Source organism: Magnolia sinica, chromosome 19, assembly GCF_029962835.1.
Source record: "Magnolia sinica isolate HGM2019 chromosome 19, MsV1, whole genome shotgun sequence".
NCBI classification, from domain to species: domain Eukaryota; kingdom Viridiplantae; phylum Streptophyta; class Magnoliopsida; order Magnoliales; family Magnoliaceae; genus Magnolia; species Magnolia sinica.
The window spans coordinates 2,785,896-2,805,452 of NC_080591.1; the positions used below are offsets into that span (position 1 = coordinate 2,785,896).

The window sequence follows — 19,557 nt, forward strand, 5'->3', positions numbered from 1 at the left end:
AGAGCTTTTGGCTTAGGCATGGCGAACCGGCAAGTCACAGAACGGCGATGCAGGCCCCATCATTACGGGTCTTTCTAGTTCCCCATTTCCCCTCTTCTACTTGTAATGCAAGGTCTATTATCACAATTGCTTATTAGAATTCCACTACATTCAGCATATGTGCTATGGTTGGCAATAAGCTCGTGATTAGCAGTAATGTAATAGCTTTAGAAATGAAGTCTTTCTCAGTTTAAATCCTTGTGCAATTTTCTACTTCTTCACTACTGGTTTTTCTTCTAGTTGGCTCTTTTACGGGCTCGGCCTAAATACATCAAGAGCATTGATTTCATCCCACCCTACATATGGGGTATGTAATTGCTAGTGTTGGACTTAATGGATGGTCCTGATCGATCGGATCATCCAGGTGTCCCTACTAGTACTGTAATTGGTAGTTTTTTTTTGCTTGTGGTATATAGATTTTTCTCAATTTCCAGCATCAAGAACCAGATCACCAGTCCATTGTAAAAACGTAGAGGTACCCACAAAAGCCCATTTAGATACTGAATAATCAGACCCATTTGTAAGTTGGCATTCTTCTTTAAAGCCATCCAGTGGGGTCTATGATTCAACGATCTCACCCGTCCATATTATGGATTCCGCCATGTATGGACCATGCACCAAAAATCCCCTCGACTGGAAAAATCCCGAGCCGTCAATGGGTGGTCACTAAATAGACGGTTCAGAAAGCAACACAACCGCGGCCCACCCAGAGCACACCATCTATGGCACCCACTTCCGATGTTAAAGAGTCCAACAAATGGTGAGGATTTTGTTCGCCGGAGGCGACTTTTGGTCCACAACATAACCAGCGGCCAGCATTGTGCAACACAAAACCTATTACAAAATAGTGAAAGCAATGAAAGAACATCACACATTGTGTAATATTTCATCAAATAATTCCATACATGTAATGAGATGTGCTCATGTCCAACCGGTTGGACCCCTAATTTACCGTCCAACCAGCTAATATTTTTCATCCTATCATGTTTCTACCACATCATCCTCTCCAAAAGGAATGGTTGGGCCCACTAAGAGGATTGCCTAATCCACCCATTAGGTGGACCACATATGCATTTCTATATTATTTTAGTAGCAATCCATTGCTATCTGTGGTGTGGCCCACATTAGTGGAATGAATCAGTTTTTGCATCAGGCGATCCTCATGGTGAGACCCACCTACTGGACAGTTTGGATTCGACATGCACATAAAAATTTGAAACTTATCTACCCATTGGACGGTATGTTATTGTCCAACCTGTTGTGTATGAGCATGACTAATCTGTACATTCAATATGCCCATCATCATAAACTGTAGACATTCAACATACACGCACCGCCGGCATGATGAGCGGCCGGCCTGATTCTTGGGCCAGTTCATCTACATTGTGGGGTCCACATGGTGAATGGCTCTAACTTCGCATGCCCAAGTCAAGTTCTCATGGGCTTAGCGATCTGGGATGGCTCAGCCGGTTAGTTCGCAGACTATATGCATCAGATACATGAATCTCTTGGATCATCCTGTCCATGATCATATCATCCGTCCATTACCAGCGATGCGTAAAGCAGCTCATTCCACGTATCAGGCACGCCAGGCAAACACCAATGGCTGCAATCCTGCGAATGCTGATCTGATTGATGTCCATGTCTGTAGATCGAAGGGTGGCCGTCCTTTCTATAAGCTGTAAGCCTACTGATGTTCATATATACTACATCAGTTCTCATCGATTTCAGCACTTGCTCGAATGCTCGCATCTTCGACGGGTACTTCTGTAAATTAGAGTCTTTGGAGACAGGCTCCCTCTCTTCGTCGCATTTCCCGCCTGAATTCCATCGGCCTCCCCTGCAGTAGAATCAGACGGTTTAGAATCTTCCAGCTCGCAAAGCAATTTTTCGAAGCACATAGCAAGCTTTCCACGGCAATTCACAGCACTCTTACCAACGTGTCACACATGCATACGAGATCTGAGCCACTCATCCGGTTGGTCCTGCCATGAAAACTCGCCAGTCCAAATATCAGGCCAGTATCATCAGGCAGGCCACACACGGAAGCTTAGAAAAAAAGGATGACTGACGATCTATATTCGACACACATGCCACCAACCTGATGAGTGGACCAACCTCACTTTTGGGTCACAGTGGGCTCACGGTGCGACCTGCATGATGAGTGGATTGCCTGCCTTTGGTCCTGATGGGACCCACGCCTACTGAGTTCCCAAATCTCACATAGGTGCCCCACATTTCTCCTCTTCAGTCTCTCATCTCTCTTTGATTGCATTGGCACATGAAAAATACAAATAAAAACCCCAAACAACTGATGAAAGCACGAAAAACAGGACTCTAATCTTTTAAAAACCACAAATGTTTGATGGGTACACTTCAGGCAGTGATGAATACCACTTTCGGACAACACTTCAAAGCCTTGTTCTTTATCAATCGAGGAGTTAGAGACAAAAGTGGACACTGACTTCAACTAGGACATAAAAAGGACGATTAAACCCTGTGTTGTGGTTTAATTACAAGAAGAGAAGATTAATTGGGATGCTAGAGAGGTATGCCAAATTGGCATGCATGTGGGACTTCTGGGTGATGCATAAGGTGGTCCCCACATTGCAGATGGCCTAACACAAAAGGATAATAATAAATAATAAATAAAAATAAAAATCAGGGCAGCCCACATATCAGGCATGACCGCCTGTCGAGTCCAGTAACTCAGGACAAGTTTTTTCGAGTTTTTTTTTTTTTTTTCAAAAGCAACGATTCATTAGAAAAAGAAAAGGCGCTGCCGAGATGGCAGAAACCAGATTACAGGCCTAAGAAAAGAAAATTACAGTCCTTAAGATTCGAAACAGACACAGCCCATTCAATAAGGAGGTTTTTGGCCCGAGACCCAACATGTTGAGCTGAAGCGTGAACATTGTTAAAACATCGGTCATTCCTTTCCATCCAAACAGCCCACCAAATTGCGAGAATCGCCATTCTCCATATACTCGATTTTGATTTCCCCAGTTTGACCCCATGCCAATATGGAAGTAAGGAGGAGAGAGTATTAGGAAGGCAACCACTAACATCGAATCTCTGAAAAAAATCCAGCAGGATGTGCGATATGAGAGGGCAGTGAAGCAATAAATGATCCACCGTTTCCTCATCGTTCATACAGCAAAGACAAATATTCGGAAGTTGCATGCCTCTCTTCTTGAGATTATCAACCGTTAGAATCCGATTTCTAGTCGCCAACCACCCAAAACAGATATACTTAGGGGGAGCCTGGTATTTCCAAATAAACGAATGCACCGAGAATACAGAGATGGAGGAAGGGGAAAAGATGGAATAAAGCGATTTAACTGAAAATTGATTGGATTTCTCCCCTTTCCGGATAAGCTTGTCCGGTTCATCCCTAGTAGGCGTTGACGAGTAGAGGCAATTGAGGAGGGCAGCGTATTCCTCCAGCTCCCAATCGTGAAGATTTCTAAAGCAATTAATTTCCCACACAGTGCCAGCAGCTGTATGAGAGTAGAAACAATTAATCGGCTGGTCCTTGAGGACTGCAATGCGGTAAATGTTTTGGAAACTGTTTTTGAGGGGCGTGTCACCAATCCAATGGTCGTCCCAAAACCTTATGGCAGCGCCGTTCCCAAGCTGGAACCCAATATTTTGAATAACTGTCTTTTTGACCGGCAAAATACCTTTCCAAAGGAAGGAAGCTCTGTACCGCGAAGAATCGCTGGTCCACCAACCCCCAGGAGACGATCCATATTTACCTTTGAGCACAGAATTCCACAGCGCGTCCGGCTCAGTACCCATCCGCCAAGTCCATTTACAGAGGAGAGCCCGATTCATCGTCTTTAAGTTTCTAATGTTGGCACCACCCTCATTAAAATGAGAGCAGATTTCTTTCCAATCCAATAAATGGAATTTTTCCTGGAGCTCCTTACCGCTCCAAAGAAAGTTTCTTCTCAGCTTTTCTATTCTTTGGAGAACCTGAGGGGGGCAGGTAAAGAGGGACATAAAATAGACGGGAGAGTTAGCGCAGCTTTGATGAGCGTCAGTCTTCCCCCAATCGATAAGTAGCGAGTCTTCCAAGAATCGAGCATGTTGTTGAATTTCTAAATCACGCGATCCCACATAGTAGTCGGAGGGGGGCCTATCGATAGAGGAAGGCCCACAAAAAAGGTCGGAAAGGAGGACAGGGAGCAGCCAAGAATGGAAGCATAATCGGAGAGATCGGCGTCATTGCAATTAACACCAAATACTCTGGACTTTGACATGTTGATTCTTAAACCAGACACTTCCTTGAAGCATTTTAAAGTTGTCTGCAGATTTTGCACTGATAAAGGGTCTGCTTCCACCATAATTAGGATGTCGTCGGCAAATTGGATGTGAGAGATTGTCGATGGAACACCTGGAATCGCAACTCCTTTGAATAGACCTGCACTTTCACCCTTAGAGATCATCTGGGATAAGGCCTCTCCAATCATAAGAAACAGGAGGGGAGATAAATGGTCTCCTTGGCGGAGTCCTCAAGAAGAAGGGAAAAAACCTTTGGGGGTCCCCGTTGAGAAGGATAGAGAAATGGGCTGATTCAAAATAGGCATGCATCCACCGTTTCCATTTTCTACCGAAACCCAATCGACTGAGCATGTATGATAGGAAGCTCCAATCAGTGTGATCATATGCTTTCTCAATGTCCAGCTTAAGGAAGATGAATTTGTCTCCCGAATTATGACAAGTGTGGAGGGCTTCGTTAGCGATCAGCGCCCCGTCGATGATTTGACGCCTCTTGATAAAAGCGTTCTGATACTTAGATATGATCTTGCCCATGACTGTCGACAATCTGCTTGCCAGAATTTTGGCTAGGATTTTGTAGGGACTGCTAATGAGGATGATCGGCCTATATTCAGCGAATGAACACGCGCCAACAACTTTCGGGATGAGGGCGATGAAGGAGGCGCCAAGGCCCTTAGATAGCTTGTTCCTGGAATGGAATTCGTGGAGGAATTGCATAATGTCGTTTCGAATCGTGTGCCAAAATAATTGATAGAAACTGATAGGAAACCCGTTAGGACCCGGGGATTTGTCCCCACCCATCGCTCTAATCGTCGTAATAGCCTCTTCCTCAGAGAAGGGTATTTCCAAAGAAGCCGCTTCTTCAGCTTGAAGAGAGAAGAAAGGGATACCATCAAGAAGGGGTCTATTCTAGCCCTCTGCCGTATAAACGGATTTGAAATGAGCCACTGCACATTCGGCAATCTCATCCTTATCGTCGATCTCCCTTCCGTCGACTGCAATGCTGTATATAGCTTTGGCCCAAGCTTTCATACTTGCTAGATTGTGAAAATACTTCGTATTTCGATCGCCCTCTGCAATCCATTTCGCCCTCGCTTTCAATTTCCATGTGATTTCATCTTGAAGCGCCTTGGAAGATAATTCCTGAATTATTGCTATACGTCTGGAGAGAATGTGAATAGGGATTTCATTATCGATGACACCAACGTCGATTGATTAAGTTCTGAAAGAAGGGCTTCCGATTCTTGGTTCCTTTTGCTAAGCGCTTCGGCCTTCCATCCTTTAATCTTCTCCTTGAGTAACCGGAGCTTGCAGAGTAGTCTGTGACCAGCGAAGCCGTCGACCTGAAATCCCGACCACCACTCCTCAACCTTCTGTTTGAACCCCCCGATCTCCAACCAGGCTGTATTGAATTTGAATGGTTTGGGGTCCCAGTCAATATCGTCCGACGAAAGCAGAATCGGACAGTGGTCCGAGGTGGTTCTAGGGAGGGCAATCTACGCTACAGAAGGGAAAGCGTCAATCCATTCCGTGGATAGGAGGAACCTGTCAAGCCTGGATTGGATCGGATTGCGGAGCCCATTGGACCAAGTAAATTTGGCAGCAAAGAGCGGGAGGTCAACCAATTGCTGTTGCTGGATCCAATCAGAGAAAGCTGCCATTGCTGGAGTGGATCGCCTTTTTCGAGAGTGCTCCCTAGAGAATTGAATCACGTTGAAGTCCCCAACGATACAGCGAGGACCTGAAAATAATTGTCTCATTACAGATAACTCATCCTAGAAGAGCGGTCTAAGAGAATCAACATTAGGGCCATATACGACAATAATGAGACAACAGAAGGTTGAGGACTTATCTTGCAATAAACATGAGAAATCACCCTTGACCGAGTGATGCAGGTCCCACTGAGAAGATTTCCAGGCAATGAGGATGCCGCCTGAGGACCCGTCTGCGTCTCTCACCACAAAATTGGCATCGTTGGAGTGCCATAAAGAGGCCAGGAGCCTGTTTGAGAAGGATGGCACTTTAGTTTCCTGAAGGCATAATACGTCTGGATTCTTTCGCCTAATGGATTCCTTGATGAGGCACCGCTTCTGCCTGGAACCCACCCCACGCACATTCCAAGAGATGATTTTCATTGGGACACCGCTCTTCCCTGAGAACCATTCCTTCCACGTCTGGAGGACGACGCGGGAGAAGCCATAGGCATTGATTGAAGACGTAGGAGCTCGCGTTTGGACGCAGCCCGGGGCGGATGTTTGATCGGGGTCTTTGGCGGAGGTAGGGGTCGGCCTCTGTCTTCGATATATTGAAAAGGACCTATATAATCTTCTGTGCGGGTTCCGAACAATAAGCCTAAGGACCTTCCAATGTGATTTACAGCGTCCCTGATCCACCTCTTGTTTTGCATCTTGTCAAAAATTTCCTCTCTACTTTTTTCTTCCGTGAGTAATGGCAGGGAATGAGACTGTTGCTTGTGGGCGGGTTGTGCCCGCACCTGAAGTGGTTCAACTATGGTAATGTCACTAGGCCGCTCTTCCTGGAAGAGAGTCAGGGGGCCCATATCAGCCCAATCTTGACCCCTTGATGCAGAAGTGAAGGGCGAAGAAGGGCAAGAGTCGGCACCTTGAGATTCAGAGATCAGACTTTCAGAGAATTCCCCGCTAGGCTGAGTGTCGTTCGTCGATGAGAGCTGACGGCTTTGCGAAGGGTGATGGATAGGCGATGAGGTGATTTGGGGCGGGCGAGGGGATGAAGTAGAGGCTTGGTCCGAATTAGGGACATATCGGGGATGAGGAGGAATGGGTTCAGTAACAGAGAAAGGGAGTCGTTTGTTGTTAGGGAAAGTAATACGGGTCGAGAGCGGACCCAGGTCGACGGACCCGAAGTCATTTAGAGACGTTAGCCTGGGCATAACGACATCAGTTTCCACGTGGGGGGCTGAGATGCGCTGATCAGCAATTTCGGGGGCCACGCGTCGAGCCGGAGCGAAGGGCGCGCATTTAGAAAGGTGAGTACTCGGGATGTGAAATGGCAGTAGGCTTCGTGACTGTGTCTCCACCGTCGATGCATCCAAAGGGTGAAGAGGACCTGAAGTGCCACGTGTCAAATAGGGCAGGAGGCACCGATCTTTTTCGCACTCGATATGATGGTCGTCAGATATACAAGCCGCAAGTCAGGACGGGGAGTTGCCACGTACCTCGTAGGGCGGCTGATGGCTGTCATGTAGGTCTGTAGGAGCAGGTGATTTGAATGCGCCTCTGTCCGGTACTCTGCCGGTGTATGGAGACAGAGCTCCTTCTTCCCCGAAACTGTTCCGATTCAAAGCCTGCTGTCGACGATCAATTTCTCTGGATCGCCAGATGTCCCCCCACCTGAGATATTTGACTCCAGGTTCTTCCTTTTGGACCGAGAGAAGGATGGTTCGATTGTCTACTTTGACGCGAATGTGATCGGGGAGGGGGGAACCTTTCCTCCTCCTAACCCTCGCTCTGATAACGCCCAGCTCAACTCCTTGTTGGGTGTTGGGGTCCATTTCCAAGATGAAACCCAAAGAGGATGCGGCTGAAATAAGGAACTCGTCGAACCAAAATTCCAGAGGAACATCCCATATTAGCACCTAGATGTTCTCTTTCCCGAAAATGGAGAATTCCTACCATGGCATAATGTTAGCATTCGGCCCTGATTTGAGAGATGTTCCTATTGACGTCAATAGGTCGAGATTGAGTCCTGGGCAGAGTTTGATCCACAATGCGTTGGTACCGATAGGTTTAAGTTCAGTAAGCCCATATTGAAAACCAGTGTTCTCTTTGATCCAATCCCTGACGGATCGAATAGAAACTCCTTCGTTTGTGATGATAACAACGGATTTAGCCAGATCAGCTCTGTTTTGAGCGAACTTAGTAGGATCGATGAGAATGGTTTCTTCCTCTGCGGGGTCGCCATACGAATTGTGAGTCTGCTGCGGATCGATGATGGCGGGGACGTCCGGCAGAGAAGGCATACAGTCGTTATCCTTGGTTGCGCTTTTTCCTTTAAGAACAACATCTTTGAAAGATTAGGGCAGCGTAGGATTGTGCGAGGACCGGTCTGTAGCCGAAGGCTTTTGAAATATTAGAGGGTTTGCAGGTTTGTCAGTGACTGTTTGTGTTCGAACGGGAGGATTGAGAAGAGTGTCGGGACCATACCGAGCCCTTTGAACGAGGATTTTTCGACCATCAAAGCTATCACCATGTAGCATATCCACCACCCTTGCCAACTCTTTCTCACTTCCCATGCGAATTAGCACGAAACCCCTATATTCCCTTGTGGTTTTATCTCGGGGCATAAGCACCTCCATGACAGCACCCGCGCGGCCGAAAATTTTTTCGAGGTTGAGAGGATACCATCCTAGCGAGTAACCTTTTACGAAGAGGGTAGGGAAATGAGCGTATTTACTTCGACTTTTCCTGGTCAGGACCCGATTACGTTTTCTTGGTGCGACTGTAGTCCATGTGACTCCTTCACTGTTGCTTGGAATATGACCATTTTTGGTTTGAATCTCTTTGCCTGATCTTCTATTTATATCGGACGCCATTAATGCATTGAGTAGGAGATTGCAGAGTTATCGGAAAAGTGCAGGGAGCAATGGTGACGAGCGGCGGTCACCGGAGAAGAGGAGAGTTTTTTCGAGTCTTGAGTATCAAAACAAGGCAATATTTAATATTTTAAAATAATAACTATCATAGATCTTGGTGAATCAGTTAAGTCGAATTGAGTCAAGTCAACCGAGTCAATTGAGTCTTGAACAAGATCAAATTGGGTGAATTGAGCCATTTTATCTTTTCTTTTCTTTTCTTTTTTTCCTTTTTCGTCTCTCTAAGTTTTGAAACAGAATGTAGGACTTTTTTCTTCTTTTTTTTTTGCAAATGTGGACTGCAGGGAATCTTTTGAGAACTATTTTTGTTTTCTTACAGATGTGGGCTGCCTGATATTTGCATCTGCAAAGGGCGGGGGAGGCGCATTTTGCATAGCTTGATCCAGACCATGCATACCATGGGCCCCACTGTGGACAGAGTATATCCTGATATTCACACTGATCATACAACCTTAACCACCTGAGTACACCATTTCCTTTCTACTGCCCATTCAATGACTGGCAATTTGACAGTTAGGATAATCCTATATTGTGAATTTTGGTCCACGTTTCATCCACAATGGGACCCAACATTTGGACCCATCAGATTGATGAACAAACATGCACAGCATATGTTCAGTAGAAGATTTTCCATTCCATATGCAAGTGTGCATGTGTGGAGCTATAAATAAATAAATAAATCCTAGCGTAGAAGAACAGTACGAGTATGTCTTTTACGGTTAGCAGTAACCTGCCTTGTGGAGTTTCTTCTTTTTTTTTAAGATCCAACATGACCATTAAAAAAAAAAAAAAAATCAAAAGTTGGGCAGTTCTCTAAGGGATGTGTGATATTGAATCTTTATAGCTTAGAATATCTTGTATTGAACAGATGAAAGACCGATTCATATAGATTAGAACTACGGTTAAAGAGTGAGGCTGTGTTTGGATGCACAAATGAATTGAATCAAAACAGTCACTTTAAACAAGAAGAAATAACAAAACAGTAATGACATGTCCGAGCATTCATAACAATGATGGACCCTCAAATTGGGATTACATTTACATTCCTTTCAAGTCTTTCAATGTAATTGCAATTTGGACCCCAATCTCGCAATATGTGCGGTTGGGTCATTTAGATAGATTAATGGATTGCAATTTGATTCAATAGTGCATCCAAACGCGCCCTCAGTGGATTATAAGCTCCAGTACAAAAACTTGATCGAAGAGAGAAAAGATAAGTGAATAGGCGGTAGTTTTACCTGAAATGGGAGACTGAATATCCTCTGAAAAAAACCCGAGTTCTGCTGGCATCAATGTTCGTGTCGACCCATCTGGCCCATGTTGCAAGTGCTTTCTTGTATGCTTCCTTGACTTTGAGCACTGGGTAAACATAATCACCTTCTTGATAATAGTCTTTTCTGTTAATGAGATGGAAGACAAAAAAATCAGCCTGCAGAATTGGGGTGTGTTTGGGTGCCACTAGATATTAGTTTTAATGCGTTTTTCTCCCAACACTGCCTATCAGAAGCATAGCAACGGGCAGCATTCAAAAGACGATTGTGGCCTGCCGAGGCATCAAGTAGACCTGAAATTTCACCAAAATGTGTTTTTTGTGCTGGCGAGTTTGACGAACGGTTCAGATTTTGAGCACATGGCACATATTAGCACACGTCTTTCTAAAAAGGAGCAGTCATTTGCAGATTTAATAAGAAATGAAAATGGGCAGCATCTAAACAAACTCTTAGTAATTGTCATCATCATCTAAGAATTATCCCAGCACACCACTAGTGGTTGGGATCACTTGCAAGACGTGGATGTGAAACATTCAGTTGCATTGAACCCCTCCTTTCTATGAGACCTGCTGAGGCTACTTGCAGGATTATGATCTCAAATCACACTTTCCTTTGAGGTCCAGGCCATTCATTAGGTGGCCCCACTGAGTATATGCCGTGGTCTGAAATCGGGCCAGTCCATTCGTCAGGTCAGTAGCACATATCATGCATTCTGGCCATAAATGTGTGCCCACTTGATAAGTGGATTCCCAGATGTTCGCACATGGCGGGGCCAGTCCAGTTGTCAGGACTAGACTGGCCAAAAATCCGGCCAGTCAAATGTGGACCATTGATCAATTCTTTGTGGTTGTCCAAACTTTCCATACACGGGTGCCCACTTGAAGCTCAAAACAGCCTGATGTCCGCAAGTGTTGTAGCCCACCTGCTGAACGGCCTAGATCTTGCCCACATGTGGAGAGACTAGGATTCAAACCCCTACACTCTCAAGTGGCTGCTAATTTACTTCTGCAGAACAAGGTGTCTACAAGAAGAGAGAGGAGATGTTTTGAGCTGCGGGAAAATGGCACTAACCCTTTAGAGGTTTTCTCATGCGTCCACCAATGGCCGGTGTTGAAGACCAAAACATACGCGTCTCGATAAGTAGAAGCTTTTTCATCCATCAAATCCAATCTTAGAGTCTCTTCTGATCCATTCCCAAAATTGAAATACGACTGTCTCACTAGAAATGGAGATGTTACATACTCTACAGTACAGTTGTAGTCCTAAAACACAATCCAAAACACATGAAGAGAATAAGGCTAGTTAGAACACAGAACAATGTTTTCAAAGTATCGATTCATGTATCTCCAAAGATAGAAAAACTCACCTCATATATGAAAGCATAATCACCTTTTGATTTGAATTCACTCCTTCCAGAGATCTCGTGAACTCTACTCTTGTTTACTACACTATGGCGAAGAATACAGACCATCGACTCCCACATATTCCTGTTTAAAGAATCTCCTATGAAAAGCAGCCTCTTCCCTCTCAGCCGTTCCAAAAGGTCAGTGGCATTCATGCTGTGGAAAATAAAATTAGGTAAGTAGAATTAACCTTCATTAAAGGAATATAGTCATTGGAGGAAAAAGTTCAAAAGGCATCTAACTTGTGAAAACAAAATCGGGTCATTTGAATTCAACCTGGATTTTAAAAAGAACACTGCCCAAGTGGCTTCTTTTTCTTTATTCTCTAAATGCAAATAATTCCACAGGTTGGTTTTACTCCCCATGAAAGAAGACAGTTGAGATGCAATGCAATCGCATCCGGTGATGAATATCGCAAATCAGTGGTTGTTTCTCGATAATGTCAACAGCTGACAGAAATACGACAAAGTCTCCTCTAGGTAATCTCCATGAGAGAGAGAGAGAGAGAGAGAGAGAGAGAGAGAGAGAGAGAGTCCTCTTCTATAATATAACTAATATGGGGCCGGATCCAATACAAAGTTGTGTATGGTACAAAAGTTCACTCAAGTGCATTTAAATGCATCTAGGTGTGTCTAAATGGGTTTATGGTGGATGATTTTCACCCCCAGATTGCATTTTGAATGATGATCTGAACCATTCATGTCTGAAGTTTATGCTACCCAAGCCATGATAAGAAGCATTTGTTGAACGGGTGATTGGGTATAAAGGTCAAAATCATTAATGAAGCATGATTGTAAGATTACAGGTTCTATACGGTGATATTGAGAATATGAACAGTTCATATCAATCTAAGGATGCAATCCAGTGGTGGAAACCAGCCAACATGCCACCGAGGTGTGGGTCCACCGTACCCTACCAAAACCTGCGTCTAAAAATCTAAATACATTCTGTGTTAAGTTCCTCACAGTATAATATACTTAGATGCACACAGAATCAGACCAAACCTAAATGCACTTAGATGCACATCATACACATAATATGAATCCAGGCACTACCAATACACATCCAATATTCTTTGTTGGTTCTAAAATATAGAGATATGACCAAAAATCCAAAATAATAAACCACAAATAATAACAGAAGAACCTGGAGCGCCGAGGCATGTTACAATCATTCTCTTAAAGATAACTTTGCCCCCACAGGAAGACGATCCATCATGCACTAGGTCCCAGCAAGCCTGAACGGCTTATATCTGGTGCACTCTCGATCACAACCACATGAACTCAAGAAGAGAGAATTTTCCTCCAACTGATTTGCCTAGAAAGAGCATAGATGAAAAATCATAGAAGAGAGAATTTTCGGATGATTTTGCAATTGAGAAAAGATGTCTTTATAAAGGAAAAGTATGTAATAGTTGGGCTCAAGGTGCATGTGAGCGGCAAAATAAATGCATATTGGCGCACGCTGACTCATTAATTTTATTTAGGTGTATAGCGGCTCTGTCTCCATGTGCATGAGTACAAAACATATGCCAAGAAAATCAAGAGTGCCAGATTAAAGACAAACCACACCGCACCACTCCGTGCCATGTCCACGTCTGCGGCCGTGCGAGGTTACTCCCATGACATACGCTTGTTTTCCAATACAAAAAAATAGTGAAAGGTTTTAATAAAAAGGCTTTATTTTCTTAACAACTTTCCAATGCGGGACAAAACTAAACCAAATTAAGGCAAGTTGGTTAACAAAGGCAAAAACCAATTTTTCCAAATTTTTTAAATCTTCTTTTTTAAACTTTTTTAATCGAACAATCCTCCACAATTTGAAAAATCAGGAAAATAGTTGGGCAAATCAACAAAACGAAGGGCATCAGCGAAGGTATCTAAAAGATTTGAACATTAACTAGTATAATTATGTATGGTTTATGGGGAGGAAATAACATAAAGTTTTGAACTAACTCCCCACAATAATAACCCAAACACATCACATGCACAATATTTCAGAGTAACTTGAATTTCTTAAGCCAGCACGTTACGGCCAAGTGTTTTATCCCAGTTTCATGTGCGCTAGAGAATGTCCCAATTCTCATAGGAAGTGGCCCCACTTCCACACTCACATAGGTGAGTCCATCAGGGATGCACCTACAGCTAAACATCCCACTATATCACTACTATGGAACTTATTAAGGACATAGGCCAACCTTCCTCGCACAGGTCAACGCACTACTACACCATAGGAATGAGGTTCTCAATTTCCTTATACAGTACCGATACCAAATCACTCAAAGCAACTTGTTGCTATCCATTAAACCTAGTTCTTGAGATCTCCGATCATATAGGTTGGGTTCCCATTGCCGGTGATTAATCTAAATGGGACTCAACCCCATTCCCCTTGATGGTACTCATCACTAACTCTTTGGCCAACGATTTAGTTAGTAAATTAGCTAGATTCTCTTTAGACCTTACAAAGTCAATTGCAATTAGCCCATCTGGGATCAATTATTTAACTAAGTTATATCTCAAACGTAGATGTCTGGACTTTCCATTATAGGTACTATTGTTTGCTTAACTATCACAGCTTGGCTATTACAATGCAGCACAATTGCTGCTACCGGTTTACCCCACAAGGGTATATCTGATAGCAGATTTTTCAACCATTTGGCCTCTTCTCCTACAATTGCAAGAGCAATAAACTCGAACTCAATCGTGGACCGAGATATACATATTTTTTTATTAGACTTCCACGATATTGCGGCTCATCCAAAAGTGAACACATGGCCACTAGCGGACTTGGACTCCACTAAATCTGATATCCAATTTGCATTATTATACCCCTTTAATATGGCCGGATATCTAGTATACTTGAGACCATAGTTGCAAGTCTTTTTCAAGTATCTTAGTAATCTATTTATGGCATTCCAGTGATCTTCTTCAGGATTACTGGTGTATCTACTCAGCTTACCAATTGCATATGCAATATCATGACTAGTACAGTTCATCAGATACATTAAATGTCCAATGACACTAGAGTATTCAAGTTGTGATACATTATCACCTTCATTTTTACACAATTTTACATATAGATCAAATAAAGTACTTGCAGGTGTATAATTTAAAAGTTTATATTTTCTCAGAATTTTCTCTACAGTGTGATTGAGATAAAGTGATTCCATTGGAGTCTTTCACAATTTTGATTCTAAGAATCACATCCACCTCTCCAAAAACCTTTATGCCAAATTGTGAATTAAGAAAGGATTTAGTTTTATTCACCACATCAATGTTAAAACCAAAGATCAATATGTCATCCACATACAAACATATAATAATGCACGCATTTTCAAATAACTTGCTATACACACATTTATCTGGCTCATTAATTTGAACGCAACGCTTTGTCAAATTTCTAATGCCATTGTTTTGGAGCTTGCTTGAATCTATAAAGAGATTTAATTAGTTTACATACCTTATTCTCATGACCTTTCATCATAAACTCCTCTCGTTGGTCCATATAGATCTTTTCCTCTAATTCTACATTTGAGAGAGCGGTTTTCACATCCATTTTGTGAATCATAAGATTGTGGATGGAGGCGATAGCTATCAATACTTGTATAGTTGTGATCTTAGTGACCGATGAATATGTGTAAAAGAAGTAAATGACTTCATTTTCCCTATACCCCTTAGTCATAAGCCTAACCTTGAATTTCTCAACAGACCCATCTAGTCGAAGTGTAGTCTTAGAAATCCATTTGCAACCTATGGGTTTGCTACCCGTAAGCAGGTCTACGAACTCACAAGTGTTATTATGCAATATAAAGTCAATTTCACTATTAATGGCTTACTTCCAAAAGGTTGCATTACGAGAGCTAATAGCTTCAACATATGACGATGGACCATCCTCTACAAGGAAAGTGTAAAAGTCAGGTTCAAAACTAGTTTCAACTCTAACCATTTTACTTCTTGTAGGTTCCAAGGGCTCTTCTATTCTGTCATTCTTTACATCAATCCTTACAGTCGAATCTGCTACTTCCACGGAAGAACTAACCTTAAATTTAGTTGGAAATGCATTTTCAAATAAATTGACATCTAAGGATTCAATGATGGAATCAACATTAATATGATTATATGACCTCAAAACCAAAAATCTACAAGCCTTGCTATTCTGCGCATAGCCTATGAATGCACAATCAAGAATTTTAAACCCTAATTTTGTTTTCTTGAGTAAAGGTAGCCCTACCTTGGAGGTTTGTTCTAGAGAATGATAATTCACATAACCTAGTCTAGCCCTACCGAGGTAGCTCCCATGGCACACCCTTGTTTTCCAATACAAAGAATCAATGTGGTATTTTAATATAAAGGCTTAGTTTTCTTAACAACTTTCTAATGTGGGACAAAACTAAACTCAATCAAGGCAAGTTGGTTAACAAAGGCAAAAACCAATTGTCTTAGATTTTCCAAATATTCTTTTTTAAACTCTTTTAATCTAACATTCTTCACTAATTTCCATAATCTATAAAAACTTAGAAATATCCCACGCCTTCAGTTATTTCATTACTTATAAAGAACTAAAGCATTTCCTCTAATTTCCATCAAGTGTTCTTCACTAATTTCCACTAATTTCATGAAGTCTAACGGCATTGCCTTTGGCTACTTCTTTCCTTCTAATAAAATAACACTGTGTGACTTAGATTGCAATCATAAAGTAACAATCTAGTAATATTTCCAAAGTTGGTTAGTTCCACTTTATAAAGAGTCTGTTGCTGCGTAAAGCGTTTTGCAACACATCCAAACACAGCTTAAATCATTTTCCCAGCAAGAAAATCAATGTTATTCTAAAATGCCATAAGAAAACAGGAATTTAGTGATTTTTCATTGCTCACAGAAACTTCAAGAACGGGAACGTTCTCTTACCTTGGGATATGACAGTAATTAGGCTGCCATCTCCATTTCAGATAATCAGCATCCGGCCTTCCATTCTCAAGACAGTTGAAATCCTGATCGATAACTGGACAAGATCCGACTGGATAATACGGTTTTCCTTCATCTCTCACCCATCTTCCATTGAAAATATCACATTTTCGAGAATAACCCCCAATCCTTCTTACAGAAGCCGAACCGTTATCCTTCTCAAAGACATTGCCTTCATGGGTTTTTTCTGTAATCCTCTCTTCATCAACAGGAAAGCTTGCATTTTTATCTCTCTTAGAGAAATCCAAAACCTGGGTTTGCTCTGCATTCCTCTCTTTTTCAACAGGAAACCTTGCATCTTTATCCATCAGAGAGAAATTCCCTCCATGGTTTTTCTCCATAACACTCTCTCTTCCATCAGAACTCAAAAAGCTTCGATTTTTATCAACTTCTGATAAATTCCATTCGTGGGTTTTCTCCCTGACTCTCTCTTCTTCCCTTCTCTGCAATAAATCCATGGATTTCTGCAACTCTGCTTCTGAATAAGAGGAAGAAGAAGAAGACATTGAAGAATTTGGGACTGGAAAAAACCATGAAAATGGATAAGAATCTAGTCTTTGAGGAAAGGGAGAGATCTTGAATGGGTTTTTCAGTAGAGTCACTGAAAAAAGGAGAAGGGAAGATGATAAAACTACAGCAAGAACAGAGAGTATTTTTCTCTTGGAAGGAAAAGAGGGAGAGAAATGCTCTTGAAAGGGGAGAATTTTCAAATCCATGGCTGAAGAAAGATCATCGAAAGAGAAAACAGAGGAGAAGTGAGTCTGGCAGAGGGATTTACAGTGATTTTTGCAGGTTCGAGAGATGTTGTTGGGAGGAGTGTAAAAGGCTACTCTCGCCAGTAGCCAATAGACACGTGTAAAAAATCCAAACCGTTGATCAAGTGAAATTTAGCGGGTGGGTTTGGGCCGCGAAAACCATGCCGGTCATGTTGGTAGGTGGTTAACGTTTCCATTGAAGCTCATTTTAGGGCAGAAATGAAGTAGATCCAAATCCCAGATGAACCACAGTACAGGAAAGATCGGTGATTGACCATTAAAAACTTCCTGTGGGCCACCAAAGCTTTGGATCAAGATCATATTTGTGTGGTCTCTACATCTAGTCGTTTGTGACCTAATCAACAGATTGGATGGGAAATAAGCATTACGTGGAATCCATGAAGCTTTTAATGGTGAGGATTCAATCACGACTGTTTCCTGTGTTATGGTCCACATAAGATTTGAGTCAGCTTCATTTTTTTTATCATGCCCTAAAATGAGCTGTTAAAATAGTTGGACGGTGGGATTTAAGGCACATACATCACTGTGAACCCCACAGTCAGGGTCCCACTCACCTCGGTGGATCCGGTCTCTTAATGTGTACATGAACCGAGCTTGGCCGACTCGACTCAAAAAAGCTCGTTTTGACTCAGTTCGGAGCTGAGTTAAAGCCAAGTCCAGCTGAATTTTTTAGCTCAAAAATGAGTTTAAGCTGAGTTTGAACTGGCCTTAACTTGACTCGGCTCAAATCAAACCCAACTTGAATCAAACTAAGATCAAACCAGTTCAGTGACTTGGTTACTTTGATATTAATGTTGTTCACCAAGTGTTGATGAAATGACACAAATTATAACAATGAAGATATGTACATGAAAACAATACCCTTTTCTTTTCTTTATTTTTACGTTGCTTAAAAAGTGTTTGATAAAACACGGAACCTTACTTTTACTCTGGTGGTAGACTCTTAAGAGTTTCAACACTTGGTTAAGGGTTTGAGTACCCATATGTGGTGAAATCCCACCATGGCTTGAACGTGTGGTGGTGTGTGTGCATGTGTGAAAAAAAAATAAAATTTTAAGGGTATTTGATAAAATACCTGCAACACAATTGTTGTTGTCTCAAAGACAATAAGATTTTGAAGATACAATCCAGGTGTTTGTGAAATTGCTACGAAGTTGGCACAATTTTGGCTCAAATTAGCCTGAGCTACTGACTGAACCGAGCCGAGCTGGCCAATTAAGCTCGAGGGCCAAGCCCAGCCAAGTTCAAGATGAGGTCAGCTAGTGGCTGAGCTGAGTCGAGCTGAGGCCAGCTCGACTCGGTTTGACTGGATGCACACCCCTAGGTGACTCACCTTATCTGCGCTGCACTTCTAGCGCGCTTATGATAGGAACAGACATATCCATGGACACTTGCACCCAAGGCTGACAACAGGCCGGGCCTAGGTAGGTCTCAGCCCGGATTTGGAACTATGTCGGGCCAGGCAATCTCGCCTATTTAAGTTCTAATTTCAGGCCCGACCCCGGCCCATTGACACCCTGCTTCATCAGATGAACCGCTATAATCTCCTGCACAAGTGCTGGATTTCACGTGTGGCAAGAGTAATATGAGGAATTTGGAGGTGGATTGCGTCCTTCCCCGTTGGACGATAATCAGGGGTTCTATGGGCCCACCATGATGTTTATCCACACTGTCCATCTATTTTTTCTGATCGTTTTAAGAAAGGATAATAATAAAAAATGAGGCAGATCATATTTCAAGTGGAATACACCACACGGAGCAGCAGTGATAAGGACACCCATCATCATTGAAATCTTCTCAAAGGCTACCGTGATATTTATTTACCATCTAGCCTATTCATAAGTTCATATACACATGCGTAAAGGAAACATCTTCATCAAAACTTCCATAGCTCTAAAGAAGCTTTTAACTGTAGACGTTCAATTCTCACTGTGTGGTTTACCTGAGCTTTGGATCTACATTATTTTTAGATTTAGTGTCTAAAATATTCTTAAAAAATGGATGGACAATGTGTTGGAAATATACAGATTAATGTATTTTTGTATAATGTGGAAACTGAAAAGTGCAAAATAATCAAAAATCAGGACAGGCTGAAGCATGTTTGAAACGCTGTCCTTAAAGCGTTATTTGCCCCTACTCAAGTAAATTGAGTATGCTGGTAGGTTACAGGCAAATAGCTTCTAGGATACG

The 19,557-nt window shown here is 42.4% G+C and overlaps 1 protein-coding gene across 1 annotated transcript; it reads right to left on the bottom strand.

Moving 5' to 3' along the window:
• Positions 1-887: 887 nt before the first annotated feature.
• LOC131235012 (protein trichome birefringence-like 2) lies at positions 888-17,384 on the bottom strand. Its single transcript, XM_058232083.1, has 5 exons — positions 16,535-17,384; positions 11,594-11,786; positions 11,299-11,489; positions 10,195-10,353; positions 888-1,879 (listed from the first exon to the last, which is right to left on the bottom strand). The coding sequence occupies exons 1-5, from the start codon at positions 17,305-17,307 to the stop codon at positions 1,573-1,575; spliced, it is 1,623 nt and encodes a 540-aa protein (XP_058088066.1). The 5' UTR covers positions 17,308-17,384; the 3' UTR covers positions 888-1,572.
• Positions 17,385-19,557: the final 2,173 nt, after the last annotated feature.

Bases quoted from the DNA above. Each gene is read 5' to 3' on its own strand.
- LOC131235012 (XM_058232083.1), bottom strand. From the start codon at position 17,307: ATGGATTTGAAAATTCTCCCCTTTCAAGAGCATTTCTCTCCCTCTTTT. The intron at 11,787-16,534 runs GTAAGAGAACGT...TATTTTCCACAG, and splicing joins AATTACTGTCATATCCCAAG to CATGAATGCCACTGACCTTT. The intron at 10,354-11,298 runs GTTAGTGCCATT...TCTCATTAACAG, and splicing joins CATGAGAAAACCTCTAAAGG to AAAAGACTATTATCAAGAAG.